The sequence below is a fragment of the Antedon mediterranea genome, chromosome 8 (genome assembly GCF_964355755.1).
Source record: "Antedon mediterranea chromosome 8, ecAntMedi1.1, whole genome shotgun sequence".
NCBI classification, from domain to species: Eukaryota; Metazoa; Echinodermata; class Crinoidea; order Comatulida; family Antedonidae; genus Antedon; species Antedon mediterranea.
Window position 1 is genome coordinate 14,887,833 of NC_092677.1, and position 16,111 is coordinate 14,903,943.

Below are 16,111 nucleotides of genomic sequence, written 5' to 3' on the forward strand. Positions count from 1 at the left end.
GCTTAGTAATTTGTGGTGCAATTAGGCCTACAATATAATTCGTATTTGTATCAACAGCTAACATTAATAAGACATGCTTAATTGTTAGCGGATTAGCAAAACATTCATTTTTACCATTTTAATTTTCTTTACGAAGACATATAATGTTAACGGTAACAATTGTTCTAAGAGTACTTACACTGCGGGAGCGTCGAGTGTAAACAAATAAGAATAGTAAACACGACTGTTACGTATAACACACCCATTATTTTGCAAGACAAATTGCAGTTTGTTAGGAGGTTGGTAATCTGGACTAAATATTTTCCGCGAACTTCCGCAAATAAAATAAGTAAATCGATTGTTGCGTAGAAATTGAAACAGGTGTATGATGCATGTAATATATCAAAGATGGATTATTTTCTTCGACTAAAGTGTAATTTATTGTAGCATTATTATAAATTAAAGGTCTAGCCTATTTGTTAATGTTATACAATAATTATCTTCAACCAAACAGCCTTTTTATTACCACGACGTTCCGCCGTTTTTTATAAGTTATTCATCCTATAGAGGGCGATAACATTTTTTTTTTATGTGGAAAAAACGTGTGGAGCACGGCGTGGAGAAGAAAATTCGCCTAGGCCTAGCCTACTAAAAAATGAAAACTAAATAGTAATGCGGAAACTGTAACGGTATATTTCATCTAGGCCTGTTTTGTTATTATACAATTTTAAAGAATTCACATCAATAACAATGGTAAGACAGGCCTTGGCCTGCTTAAGTAGCCTAGGCCAGATAGAAAGTCCTTTTCTGTCAGTGTTAGGCCTATCGTGTATCGGTAGCGGGGAAAATTCGGTCCTGAAGAGACCATTCGGTCTGGCCCCTGCTGAGACGATTCGGCCCACTTACATATATCAGCTTTGATATGCATTTTATAAGCATAAATAAGCCTTTTTTTCCAAACTTTCTTTTCAGAGAGACTTTAGAATTTTATTTATTTTATTTTTAAGTTAGGCCTATAATAGCCTCTAGGCCTACTAGCCTAGTTATAGTAGGCCTAGAATTAGAATATATAGAATAGGCTAGGCCTACCCTAGTAGTAGTAGTAGGCTAGCCTATAATCATATACATTCATTGTTGGATGGCAGGTCACAGTGCATATCGGCCGCCAGTCATTTCGGCCGCCGGTTATGGAATGCCTAAAATCATGAAACGCCAAAAAGGACAAAATATGTATTGTTCATTTCGGCCGCCACAATCGTCAATATTGTTAATGTATGGCACGCCTCAATTATAAAAAATGGTGTATACACATGTGCCTATCGCCTGAATAGACGTGCGTATTCAAACAGCAAGCAGCAGCAATCAACAAAAATCATACTTTTTGATTTGTATAGAGTTGCGCTATTTTACTATCATTCGCCGGCTTCTTCTTGACTGAGCCCAACCCCAACGAATTAGGTATAATATTATATCAGGCATATAATAATTTACCTCTATTTATATGTATTGTAATTAATATATTATATAGGGAATATACGTCTGTCCTTTATTATGCAAACAATTACGTAAAAGAGAACAATTTATTTAAAAACAATAATTGCCATGTATAGCCCGTAAAGCCAGCGTATCCATTTTTATACTTATGCATACTGTGTGGCAGATTATATCATGTCGTTAACAACATAACCTACTATTCGATCACCTAATTTTTATTTTTTTATTTTATTTACATCCGTTATGTAGGATAATATTAAGTGTATAATAATAATTGTTGAGACAAATCACGTGTATACTTTTATTTCTAATGTTATGTTTTTAAAATAGTTGTTAGTAAAAATGATCATTATATGCGGATGGTTAAAAGGCGAGTTACTGAAATAAACCCCCGAATAAGCCGTATTGGGGGAGATGCGCTTTCTATGATCGTGCAGCTGTTTCCTCTAACAATGCGTTATTTTGCTGACGGGGTTTCCCCTTTTTAAAAAGCACGCACTTGTTAGCGTGTCAAATCATGGACAAAACACGTACGATCGTAGTCCATGGCCAGCAGGTAAAGATGACGTCTATTACCAATAACCATACTTTTAAAACGTCTATAGGCCTCCTGCACGTGTTTTTGTGAAACGATGTATATAATTTACGTATACTGTACGTCGATACTACAGATTTTAATTTGAAAAATATCTTTTATTTCTTTATTTACAATAATCATTTAATGTAAATAATTAAGTAAGTAGTCTCACATAACATCCATACGACGTTCGTAAATCTAAATGTTTAAATATCAGTACCTCTTTGAGAATCGTGTCCACCTTTATTATCCATACATTATTCTCACATCTATCATTGTACATCATAGACCTACTGTAGGGCTGGTAGATTGATTTATAACGGAATATTATCTATATATTTTATTATTATCCTAAACCATGCTCACGTCAGAGTGGCGGATATCGGATGCAAAAATCATCATCATGCATCAAATTCCTTTATTGCATAAACCTCATTGAGCTGGTATCCACTTGCAGGTATAAAACGAGTTTTGTAATTAACTGTGATTAAAAAATACGCAATAAGCACGTCTACTTGTTTAACTATTAAATTATTATTTATTTTCAAAACCTTAAACAACGTCATGCTAAAAGAACACATTACATTAAAACCTGTAAGATAAAATGGAAACACAAATTATTTATAAATAGGCTAATGAGATAAATATTTATATTTACTGTACTTAAAAAATAACGATCGAGGTTTAAAAAAATGTCAAACAGTATTATTAGAAATTCCAATATTCAAAATTAACTAAAAACATAATGAACGTTTTCATTAAAAATGTATCTAATGCGCCATATACAAATTAGCGCGACCAAAATAAAACGCGACCGATATCAAACGTAACTAATAGGATAAAAAGCGTATCTAGCGGCGCTCCATACCAAATACCGGATGTTTATTTTATCGCGACCGATTTCAAACGCGATCGATTTCATCTGACACCATTTACACACGTCTATTCAGGCGATAGGCACATGTATACACCCTTTTTGACAATTAAGGCGTGCCATACGTTATTAACAATATTGACGATTCTGGCAGCCGAAATGAACAATACATATTTTGTCTTTTTTGGCGTTTTATGATTTTGGGCGTTCCATAACCGGCGGCCGAAATGACTGGCGGCCGAAATGATCAGACACCGGATGGCATGCATGCTGTTTAATTTAATTGTCTAAAGTTTAATTCAGTCCAATATACCAATATAAAGATGAAGTTTAAAATAATTAAATAAATTAAATGAAAATTTATTAAATTTACTCCTACAGATGGCAAGCAGAATTTTAGGCCTACAAGTGCAGGCTGGAAACCGTAACCTCTGTAGAAGTGACCTTCCTATTGTTACTATAATACGAGGCTACAAGAAGGAGTATCTTAAGGTAATGCGTGAACGCAACCGATTGAGAAAACGAACATTGTCACGTGTCATTGAAGATAAGTTGAATTTACAAAGAACAGTTCCACTTGCGTACGACATGGAAAAAAAGATAGAGTTAAATGTACATCCAAAGTATGCTGTACGGTAGGTATTTTTATTTGCTGTTTATAAAGTTCCGCGATCGAGGGTAACAAATAGTACATGCCTGCACATTTTCACAGTAGTCTTGTACAAAATTTATCAATAGAGATATTATAAGGCCAAAAAAAAAAAATAGTTTGTTTGCTGTCATCCGCCGCCCCTAATTTCGCCAAAAATTTGGGACGGAAATAAGAAAAAGTTTTTTTTTTACGTTGAGGGCGCTTTTAAAAAAAAAGTTTTTTTTATGATTTTTTTTGGCCGAAAAGGTGTAAAAATCGAGTGTGCGAGAATGAAACAATAAAAATAATAACGTAGCGTATATTTCGGTGTATAATCGCACTTTTGACACGCAAATTTAACCTCTAAATTAAGGGTGCGTCTTATACACCGAACAGAAATGCCTCAACACACAGATATCGCCACCTCGTTGGCTAGGCCTGGGCTTTATAAGGTAAGGCCTAGGCCTATTAGTATTACTAAAGTCTAAAGAGTAGGCCTAGCTACAGTGTACTAGCGTAACAGCAACCTGCTAGTTTTCAAGGCATTTTAGCGTGATTTTCTACTAAATATGATGAAAAGATTTGTTCATTATAGAGCTGTTTTAGGCGCTCCGATAAAATTTCATTTAAAAACGTTTACGATTGGAATAGTATTATAGTTATACGCACGACCGTCGTACCCCCAGCGCGAGCGAGCCCTCCTTGGCAACCACATTGTGTACACAGTATTCGACTAGTATATTCTCCAGTTGATTATAGCATAGACCAAGCGTACACACTTCTAGGATACATAGATACTAATCGAATACGATTGTCCGTGAAAACGTGCGCCTCTCGATAAAAGGATCGAGCGAGGCTAGCCCACACACACGTGCGGTCATGCACTCGATGTTGCGGGTGCGAAACTCATTCATAACAAGTTAGAAAGAACTGACGGAATGGGAGACTTCCCTTCTTGTTGAGGCTGGCCGCGGCCGTCTTATAGGCCTACATCGACGATATACAAAATACCGATATTTTACTCTCAGTTAGGGGTCGGGTGCGTCTTATTATACACAGGTGCGACTTATACACCGAAATATACGGTACACTAACTTCTAAAAATTAAAATATTTAATTAGGCCTGCTAACAACGACCTACTGTGTAGTAGTAGGCCTAGCCTAGGCTAGGCTAGTTTAGACACGGGGCCTAACGCGCCCAAAACAGAATTAAAGTGTGAAACAAATTATGAATAGATGTTTGAGCTCGTTGTTTTATTCAGTGTGTTTTGTTACTCTCAAATTCGCGAGCAATTAACAGAGAAATTAACATTAAAAAAAAAAAAAACAAAAAAAAAACAAAAAAAACTTTTTTCCACCTGCCTCCCCTACCAAAAAAAAAAACTTGACAGCATTAGGCCTAATCTATGGTTTAACACTGACCGTAGTGGTGTAGTATTGTTAATAGAGATTGAGTGGTTCTGTAGGTTCAATTACAGGATGATTTTTTTATACCTTTACTCCCCATCATCTTTACTTACCATTACCTAGAGAGATGTTATTTTTTTTTTTCGAAGACCAGTGACTTTATCTACTCTCGCGTATAGTTAGCGCTACAGTGAGTCGGTTCTTTAACGATGGACATTTGACCACAACGATTGATTATACTGTACAGTATGCTTTTTAAATACATGTTCAACTCTTGAAATATTCTTCCCTGTTCTACCCTTAAACATTCATTATTTTTATATTTATTTTGAACTAAATATTAATATTTTTAGAGTGACCCATGATGATAGCAACATTCATTTTAAGAAGACTCAAGTGAACATCTTCAATCAAATATGTGTACTAGAAGAAGGAGTCAATCAAGCATTATGGTTAACCAATAGTAAACTGATGGACGAAGGATGTGTATGTACAGTAACTTATGCAAGATTTGATTCATATTTATATGCAACAGTATATTTCATTGCAACAGTTTAAGAATGCAAACTGTCCCTTTCAGTGGGTGTCCCCCTCAATAAACATGGGCCATAATGTCAATAAAATTTATTTTCCCTTGATTTTTTCAGTGAAAAGTGACTCTGTGTGCATTGAATAGAGCGGACCCAAAGAAGGGGCTGTACTGGTGGTCAATCTGTGTTATATTCCCTGCTAGCCAGTCAATAGTCTCTATTTTTCCTTTGTGTATAATAATGATGTGAACAGTATGATGATTTCTTTATTAAGCCTATACACCCCTCCATGCATCTCAACATATATTTTACAGTAATTTATATTGCTACCAGATTTTTTTTTTCATTTTTCTAACCATACATTATTCATTGAATAATTCAAAGGTGCTTAATAATCTTACATATTGATTGAATCTCCATCAGCTGCCAGAGAGACTTCAAAAGCTAGGAGTAGAAGCTGAGAAAGAAGGCATGACTGATCAAGTACACCATGCAATTAAGAAAAGTAGACACTATGATACCATGGAGAAAGTAATCCGTATGCCTAGATACAGGTACAGTATATAAATAAGGATATAAGTATATTATGCTCACATACATCAATGGGCATTAAACTATGTACACAATGTTTATAATATATGTTTATAAAAAAAAATATGCCAGGCCTTTAGGCCAAATATTCTGAAATCATAATTTATTCATTTTTTATGCAGAACATAAGTAAAAGTAATTGGTTTTGAACATGGGTAAATGCCTGCACACAGCATAATCTATTTACAGTAGGTAGAAGGACAGCTCACACCACTGCTTAAATCATGTATCTTTCAAAAAAGTAATGATAAAGTCTGTCTGGGTGTACTTTTTAGTCAATGACGATTTGGGACAAATGCAAAAAATGAAGTAATGCATAAGTTTAACAGTTTAAAGGCCCATTTACACTAGGACGATAACGATCGATGATAAATAGACAAATGTGCATTTTTTTTACATAAAACAAAAGAAAAGAAAAGGTTTTCGTTCTAGAACTATAGGATAATCATTTATGCTGTCTTTGATGATAGTAATATGTTTCAAAATTCCGATCAAATGACGCCATGATAAATAAAAACAATAAATCGTTGTATTGTCACAATATTATTGCTCTTACTAATCATGAAGTCATTTGATTGGACGTGTGAAAATATCATTTTCATCAAAGGAAGCATAGATGGTTATTCTATAGTTCTATAGAAAAGTTTTTAAATTTCTTTTATTTTATGTATGGAAAATGCACATTTGTCTATTTATCGTCGATCGTTATTGTCCTTTTCATTCATTCATAATAACATTTATTTCTTATCATTTCAAAGTAAACAAAATAACAAATTAAATATAAATAATTAAGAGGCAACACCCAGAAAGTAATAACATTTGAAGGTTTCCCTCCAAAAAAACTTGTGACGGGTAGCCAGTTAAGAAATTGTAATCATATTGGAGTTTAAACAAACAGAAACAAGACAAACAAACGTAAAGCAAGACAACGACAAATTAATAATAATAAAATACTATGGAAGCACAGAAAACCCAGAATAAACATGTTGTTTTATTATTATTAGTTATTTATGGAGTAGAATTTGTTTAAGTTTAAAAGAAAATGTACTTTTTGAAGGTGCCAATTTAATTTCGTCGGGGAGATCATTAAATAATTTGGTGCCACTATAATGGATATTATGTTGCATTAATGTTAATTTGGTAAGGGGAGGGTGGAGATTACAGGAGTGTAAATGGGCCTTTAGTCCTAGGTTGTCAAAAATTGAAAGCTCATTAATAATTACATTACTAATTATTTGAATACAGTAGTATCAGCATTACCCAAGGCGTTGAGTTTGTGACAATTTCTCCATAATAGTCATAATTATTAAGTCTTGGAACATCAAGAAGTACAATCAAGATTCTATTGCTATTATTGTAAACCAACATTCTTGGCATAAGATCTTTTGTACTACAAAGAACTTGCCTATTGCTATTATTTTAAACCAACATTCTTGGCATAAGATCTTTTGTACTACAAAGAACTTGCCTATTGCTATTATTGTAAACCAACATTCTTGGCATAAGATCTTTTGTACTACAAAGAACATGCCTAACATTATGGATATGAATATATCATTCATTTATTAGTCTAAATCTGATAATCTATTTTTTTTTCTCCTTTGTTGTGCCATACTTGTATGAATGAGTAAAGTGCTGTGTGATACTGTAAATGAATGAATAACAATTTGCATATAAACAAAACATTATCTTCCTACTTAAGTGTTGGTGTGCTTATTTGTATAAGTATAGTACTTGCTTTGTTTATTTGTTAGCACGATAGCATCCATAATTTTTAAGTTATCGTCCTGAATGTATGTTTGGTTGATAATGGGTATATTTTCAGGAAAATTAATTTATTGGTCACGTCACAAAAGCTTATTATATTAAAATCTGGTTTAACTGTATATTTCACATGAGATATTAATTAGCACGCCCTCTGTATTCTTTTAACATGGACCGAAATATCAAGAAGTGAGCCTTCTCTCTTCGAATATAGCTTTCCCTGATATATTTTGCCAAGTACTTCACTCAGTTTCTGAGTGCTTTAACTTTTCTTATTTTCACAGTCGAAATGTTGTACAGTCGCTAATAACTGTGTGTAGCTCTGTTGCTGATAAGTATCCTAAAATACTACAACGTTCTGAAACCGACAAACATTACGTTGCTGCTTCATGGAGAAGAGGTATTTATTTGTCAAGGCAGTCCATGACTGATTTGTAAATGTAATACTGTTGTACCCAAGGTGTTGAGTTTGTGACAATTTTTAAATAATAGTGACAATTATTAAGCCTTGGAAAATAATTTGTTACAATAGATCTCAATGTGGCTAAGATTGCAATCTAACAATCCTAGCATATGATCATATGTAATTACAAGTTTACATTTTCTGCTTCAGTGAGTGAGTGGCCAACGATTAAGACAGTGGAACCGTCTTTACGTATCCATAACATCGGCAATGGTTTGAGGCTCACTCACTCCATGGTTGTAGAACGAGTCTTCTCGGATAACAACTATAAACCATAGGTCCAGTGTACATATCTAGCTCATTTGCATTTTAAAGAACCTAGTACATCTTTCAAGATGAGCTAAGGGTTACCCCGGTGTACTATAACATCACAGCCACTGATCACAACTGGACCCTCTGGGAAACCAGTCTTTGACTGAAGAGGTCGGCCAGTATAAAAAATAAATAACAAACAAAATATCTTAGTTAGTGTGTGCATTGTCAAAATATATTTGGATTTTAGCAGATTCTTATAAATCATAATAATAATTAACTTCTAGGTAATGACCCAATCCAGGTAAGAGGGCATGCTGGTACTATGCTATCATCAGCATATCCGATCGCACCACTGGTTGGTAGTGAAGTGATTGAAGAAACAAGAACGCATCAATTACCGACCTTTCACCCCATATCACCATTGATTGATCTACTTCGGTATAGTGTCTATAAAGAGAGTCATAACTTTCCAGGTACGTAATTTAGTCTTCGCCTGCTATTCCATCTACCAATTATAATACAGATGATCTTCTGTAATTGGTGATGGGACAGAGAAATGTTTCCATGGTGGTGACCGCTTACAGAGGGCAGTGGTTTTTTTAAAACTTACACCATTCTCAAAACACATACTTGAATTGATCCGACAGTACCTTTTTTACTCAAGAAAAACAATTGTTATAATACATTTTTCTAAAATTATTTCGTAGGTTTCTTTGAGGGCTGTGCACATCCACATGCTCATACACTGTATATATTTGATGACCATTTGTGGACAAGGAAACGCATTTCAAAAGGTCTCCACAGTAAAGCAATCATGTTTGCCTTTGGAAACGCCCTCTCTCGTGCTCGACTTCAGTATGGTGTAAGTTACAAATTATTTTATATGGGAGCTTCAAGTTGCTGAAAATGTGTCATCTGCACCATCTTCCTTAAAAATAAAATAAATAGAAAATATAAATTATCTGTTTACAAATTTATATTATATTTAACATTTAGGTAGATGCTGATATTGATTTGGAGACTCCAATAGTCAGCCAAGGTGTGGCTACAGATGGCGCGAGTTTTAGCTTTGCGGTGGTACAGCTTAATACACTACGACTCGCATCGGATGATGGAATCAAGAATATGGTATGGCTGGATGCAGACAATCTTCTCTATGACGATCAGTATCCACAAGATATTAAGATTGTGAAATCTAACAAGCGCAAGAAGACTCGAAAATGGTACATCAAAAAGATGATTACCAAACGTGACCCAGAGGTCGGATGTCAAGAGCTTAATATGGACATTTTTAGAAAGTTTTTAGCATTGTATGTCCATGGTGCAGAACATTAATACAGTATGTTCATTGAATTTGAGGTTGTTGTAGAGATAACAAGAATAGAGAACATAAATACGCGATACCAGCAACAAATGATTTGAACGAAAGTCTTGCTTTTTATTCTATTTGATGTAATATACATAATAATACAGAATATTTTTTTCGAAAAATGGCCAAAATATGCGCTTTTCAAAATACTATTACTATGCAATAATATTGCTATATATGCGCATATTTTGTTTTATTATCATCATATAGACGTATAGTAACCATTTATGTCAAAAAATAAAAGGTCGAAATTTTGGCATTTTTCGAACAAATCCCTGTACTATAGTACAGGGATTTTTTTTTGAAAAATGACCAAAATACGCACTTTTTAAAATACGGTTATTATGCAATATTATTGCTATATAAAAAAAATCCCTGTACTATATTAAGGGATTTTTTCAAAAAATGACCAAAATATGCACTTTTTAAAACACGGTTATTATGCAATATTATTGCTATATATTGCGTTATAAGCATCTTATAGACGTTTAGTAACCACTTATGTCAAAAAATAAAAAGGTCGAAATATGGTTATTTTTTGAAAAAATCCCTGCACTATAGTAAAGGATTTTTTCGAAAAATGGCGAAAATACGCACTTTTTAAAATACTGTTATTATGCAATAATATTGCTATATATGTGCATATATTGCGTTATAAGCATCTTATAGACGTATAGTAACCATTTATGTCAAAAAATAAAAAGGTCGAAATATGGCAATTTTTCGAAAAAAAACCTGTACTATAGTAAGGGATTTTTTTTCGAAAAATGACCAAAATACGCACTTTTTAAAATACTGTTATTATGCAATAAGATTGCTATATATGTGCATATATTGCGTTATAAGGATCTTATAGACGTATAGTAACCACTTATGTCAAAAAATAAAAAGGTCGAAATATGGCAATTTTTCGAAAAAAAAACCTGTACTGTAGTATGGGATTTTTTTTCGAAAAATGACCAAAATACTCACTTTTTAAAATACTGTTATTATGCGATAATATTGCTATATATGTGCATATATTGCGTTATAAACATCTTATAGACGTATAGTAACCATTTATGTCAAAAAATAAAAAGGTCGAAATATGGCCATTTAAAAAAAAAATCCCAGTACTATAGTAAGCACTCATAAGTCAGCTCTCCTTAATTGCCTAAGTCACACAGCTGACTTTGGCAGAAACACAAAAAATATAGTATATTGATATAAGCAGTGAGTTAGGCAGATCATAATCCAGCTCTCCTTAATTGCCTAAGTCACACAGCTGACTTGGGCAGAAACACAAAAAATATAGTATATTGATATATGATATCAATAGTTAGATAGTGAGATAGTGAGTTAGGCAGAAAAAAAAAAAATTATGTCTTAGACACTTTTGTTATGAGGCTGTTGATATCATCTATATTATACAAAAAATGCTACATTTAAGTAACAAAATTTAATAGCATCAGCTCTTCAGATTAAAATTAACACTGATGAATTTAGAAAAGGAAAGTAGCAATAAAAGAGAAAGAATTGGTAAAAAATGGGTTAAAAAATACACTATAAAAATGTATTTCTTATTTTATTTTAAAAATCATGAGTCTCCTCTCCTTAATTGCCTAAGTCACACAGCTGACTTAGGCAGAAACACAAAAAACGATCTGAGCATGTGCAAATGTATATAAAAGCACTAAGATAATGTACAGAAGGCAGTATAATGATATAAGCAGTGAGTTAGGCAGATCATAAATCAGCTCCCCTTAATTGCCTAAGTCACACAGCTGACTTAGGCAGAATATTGATATAAGCAGTGAGTTAGGCAGATCATAAGTCAGCTCTTCTTAATTGCCTAAGTCACACAGCTGACTTGGGCAGAAACACAAAAAATATAGTATATTGATATAAGCAGTGAGTTAGGCAGATCATAAGTCAGCTCTCCTTAATTGCCTAAGTCACACAGCTGACTTGGGCAGAAACACAAAAAATATAGTATATTGATATAAGAAGTGAGTTAGGCAGAAAAACAAAAACAAAATTATGTCTTAGACACTTTTGTTATGAGGCTGTCGATATCATCTATATACAAAAAATGCTACCTTTATTTAACAAAATTTAATAGCATCAGCTCTTCAGATTAAAATTAACACTGATGAATTTAGAAAAGGAAAGTAGCAATAAAAGAAAAAGAATTTGTAACAAATGGGTTAAAAAATATACTATAAAAATGTATTTCTTATTTTATTTAAAAAATCATGAGTCTCCTCTCCTTAATTGCCTAAGTCACACAGCTGACTTAGGCAGAAACACAAAAAACGATCTGAGCATGTGCAAATGTATATAAAAGCACTCAGATAATGTACAGAGGGCAGTATAATGATATAAGCAGTGAGTTAGGCAGATCATAAGTCAGCTCCCCTTAATTGCCTAAGTCACACAGCTGACTTAGGCAGAAACACAAAAAATATAGTATATTGATATAAGCAGTGAGTTAGGCAGATCATAAGTCAGCTCTTCTTAATTGCCTAAGTCACACAGCTGACTTGGGCAGAAACACAAAAAATATAGTATATTGATATAAGCAGTGAGTTAGGCAGAAAAAAAAAATTATGTCTTAGACACTTTTGTTATGAGGCTGTCGATATCATCTATATTATACAAAAAATGCTACATTTAAGTAACAAAATTTAATAGCATCAGCTCTTCAGATTAAAATTAACACTGATGAATTTAGAAAAGGAAAGTAGCAATAAAAGAGAAAGAATTTGTAACAAATGGGATAAAAAATACACTATAAAAATGTATTTCTTATTTTATTTAAAAAATCATGAGTCTCCTCTCCTTAATTGCCTAAGTCACACAGCTGACTTAGGCAGAAAGTCACACAGCTGACTTAGGCAGAAACACAAAAAACGATCTGAGCATGTGCAAATGTATATAAAAGCACTCCGATAATGTACAAAAAAATATAGTATATTGATATAAGCAGTGAGTTAGGCAGAAAAACAAAACAAAATTATGTCTTAGACACTTTTGTTATGAGGCTGTCGATATCATCTATATACAAAAAATGCAACCTTTAAGTAACAAAATGTAAAAGCATCAGCTCTTCAGATTAAAATTAACACTGATGAATTTAGAAAAGGAAAGTAGCAATAAAAGAGAAAGAATTTGTAACAAATGGGTTAAAAAATATACTATAAAAATGTATTTCTTATCTTATTTAAAAAATCATGAGTCCTTAATTGCCTAAGTCACACAGCTGACTTAGGCAGAAACACAAAAAATGATCTGAGCATGTGCAAATGTATATAAAAGCACTCAGATAATGTACAGAGGGCAGTATAAGGATATAAGCAGTGAGTTAGGCAGATCATAAATCAGCTCCCCTTAATTGCCTAAGCCACACAGCTGACTTAGGCAGAAACACAAAAAATATAGTATATTGATATAAGCAGTGAGTTAGGCAGATCATAAGTCTGCTCTTCTTAATTGCCTAAGTCACACAGCTGACTTGGGCAGAAACACAAAATATATAGTATATTGATATAAGCAGTGAGTTAGGCAGAAAAACAAACAAAAATTATGTCTTAGACAATTTTGTTATGAGGCTGTCAATATCATCTATATACAAAAAATCCTACTTTTAAGTAACAAAATTTAATAGCATCAGCTCTTCAGATTAAAATTAACATTGATGAATTTAGAAAAGGATCGGAAAGTAGCAATAAAAGAGAAAAAATTTGTAACAAATGGGTTAAAAACTATACTATAAAAATGTATTTCTTATTTTATTTAAAAAATCATGAGTCCTTAATTGCCTAAGTCACACAGCTGACTTAGGCAGAAACACAAAAAAACGATCTGAGCATGTGCAAATGTATATAAAAGCACTCAGATAATGTACAGAGGGCAGTATAATGATATAAGCAGTGAGTTAGGCAGATCATAAATCAGCTCCCCTTAATTGCCTAAGCCACACAGCTGACTTAGGCAGAAACACAAAAAATATAGTATATTGATATAAGCAGTGAGTAAGGCAGATCATAAGTCTGCTCTTCTTAATTGCCTAAGTCACACAGCTGACTTGGGCAGAAACACAAAATATATAGTATATTGATATAAGCAGTGAGTTAGGCAGAAAAACAAACAAAAATTATGTCTTAGACAATTTTGTTATGAGGCTGTCAATATCATCTATATACAAAAAATCCTACTTTTAAGTAACAAAATTTAATAGCATCAGCTCTTCAGATTAAAATTAACATTGATGAATTTAGAAAAGGATCGGAAAGTAGCAATAAAAGAGAAAAAATTTGTAACAAATGGGTTAAAAACTATACTATAAAAATGTATTTCTTATTTTATTTAAAAAATCATGAGTCCTTAATTGCCTAAGTCACACAGCTGACTTAGGCAGAAACACAAAAAAACGATCTGAGCATGTGCAAATGTATATAAAAGCACTCAGATAATGTACAGAGGGCAGTATAATGATATAAGCAGTGAGTTAGGCAGATCATAAGTCAGCTCTCCTTAATTGCCTAAGTCACACAGCTGACTTAGGCAGAAACACAAAAAATATAGTATATTGATATAAGCAGTGAGTTAGGCAGATCATAAGTCAGCTCCCCTTAATTGCCTAAGTCACACAGCTGACTTAGGCAGAAACACAACAAATATAGTATATTGATATAAGCAGTGAGTTAGGCAGATCATAAGTCAGCTCTTCTTAATTGCCTAAGTCACACAGCTGACTTGGGCAGAAACACAAAAAATATAGTATATTGATATAAGCAGTGAGTTAGGCAGAAAAAAAAAATTATGTCTTAGACACTTTTGTTATGAGGCTGTCGATATCATCTATATACAAAAAATGCTACCTTTAAGTAACAAAATGTAACAGCATCAGCTCTTCAGATTAAAATTAACACTGATGAATTTAGAAAAGGAAAGTAGCAATAAAAGAGAAAGAATTTTTAACAAATGGGTTAAAAAATATACTATAAAAATGTATTTCTTATTTTATTTAAAAATCATGAGTCCTTAATTGCCTAAGTCACACAGCTGACTTGGGCAGAAACACAAAAAACGATCTGAGCATGTGCAAATGTATATAAAAGCACTCAGATAATGTACAGAGGGCAGTATAATGATATAAGCAGTGAGTTAGGAGTAGATCATAAATCAGCTCCCCTTAATTGCCTAAGTCACACAGCTGACTTAGGCAGAAACACAAAAAATATAGTATATTGATATAAGCAGTGAGTTAGGCAGATCATAAGTCAGCTCTTCTTAAGTCACACAGCTGACTTGGGCAGAAACACAAAAAATATAGTATATTGATATAAGCAGTGAGTTAGGCAGAAAAACAAAAAAAAAATTATGTCTTAGACAATTTTGTTATGAGGCTGTCGATATCATCTATATACAAAAAATCCTACCTTTAAGTAACAAAATTTAATAACATCAGCTCTTCAGATTAAAATTAACACTGATGAATTTAGAAAAGGATCGGAAAGTAGCAATAAAAGAGAAAAAATTGGTAACAAATGGATTAAAAAATATACTATAAAAATGTATTTCTTATTTTATTTAAAAAATCATGAGTCCTTAATTGCCTAAGTCACACAGCTGACTTAGGCAGAAACACAAAAAAACGATCTGAGCATGTGCACATGTATATAAACGCACTCAGATAATGTACAGAGGGCAGTATAATGATATAAGCAGTGAGTTAGGCAGATCATAAGTCAGCTCTCCTTAATTGCCTAAGTCACACAGCTGACTTAGGCAGAAACACAAAAAATATAGTATATTGATATAAGCAGTGAGTTAGGCAGATCATAAGTCAGCTCTCCTTAATTGCCTAAGTCACACAGCTGACTTGGGCAGAAACACAAAAAATATAGTATATTGATATAAGCAGTGAGTTAGGCAGATCATAAGTCCTCTCTCCTTAATTGCCTAAGTCACACAGCTGACTTGGGCAGAAACACAAAAAATATAGTATATTGATATAAGAAGTGAGTTAGGCAGAAAAACAAAAACAAAATTATGTCTTAGACACCTTTGTTATGAGGCTGTCGATATCATCTATATACAAAAAATGCTACCTTTATTTAACAAAATTTAATAGCATCAGCTCTTCAGATTAAAATTAACACTGATGAATTTAGAAAAGGAAAGTAGCAATAA

At 33.0% G+C, this 16,111-nt stretch overlaps 1 protein-coding gene across 1 annotated transcript; it reads left to right on the plus strand.

The window, feature by feature from the left end:
• The first annotated feature begins 583 nt into the window (after positions 1-583).
• Positions 584-9,993, plus strand: LOC140056675 (large ribosomal subunit protein mL37-like). The gene is made up of 8 exons (XM_072102124.1): positions 584-732; positions 3,306-3,559; positions 5,316-5,448; positions 5,916-6,046; positions 8,132-8,247; positions 8,850-9,038; positions 9,273-9,427; positions 9,562-9,993. Exons 1-8 carry the CDS (start codon positions 730-732, stop codon positions 9,898-9,900), a joined length of 1,320 nt encoding a protein of 439 aa, XP_071958225.1. The 5' UTR covers positions 584-729; the 3' UTR covers positions 9,901-9,993.
• The last annotated feature ends 6,118 nt before the right edge of the window (positions 9,994-16,111 follow it).

Excerpts from the sequence above, each read along its gene's own strand:
- LOC140056675 (XM_072102124.1), top strand. Across the intron at positions 8,248-8,849 it reads TGCTGCTTCATGGAGAAGAG|GTAATGACCCAATCCAGGTA; the intron begins GTATTTATTTGT and ends ATTAACTTCTAG. Across the intron at positions 9,039-9,272 it reads AGAGAGTCATAACTTTCCAG|GTTTCTTTGAGGGCTGTGCA; the intron begins GTACGTAATTTA and ends ATTATTTCGTAG.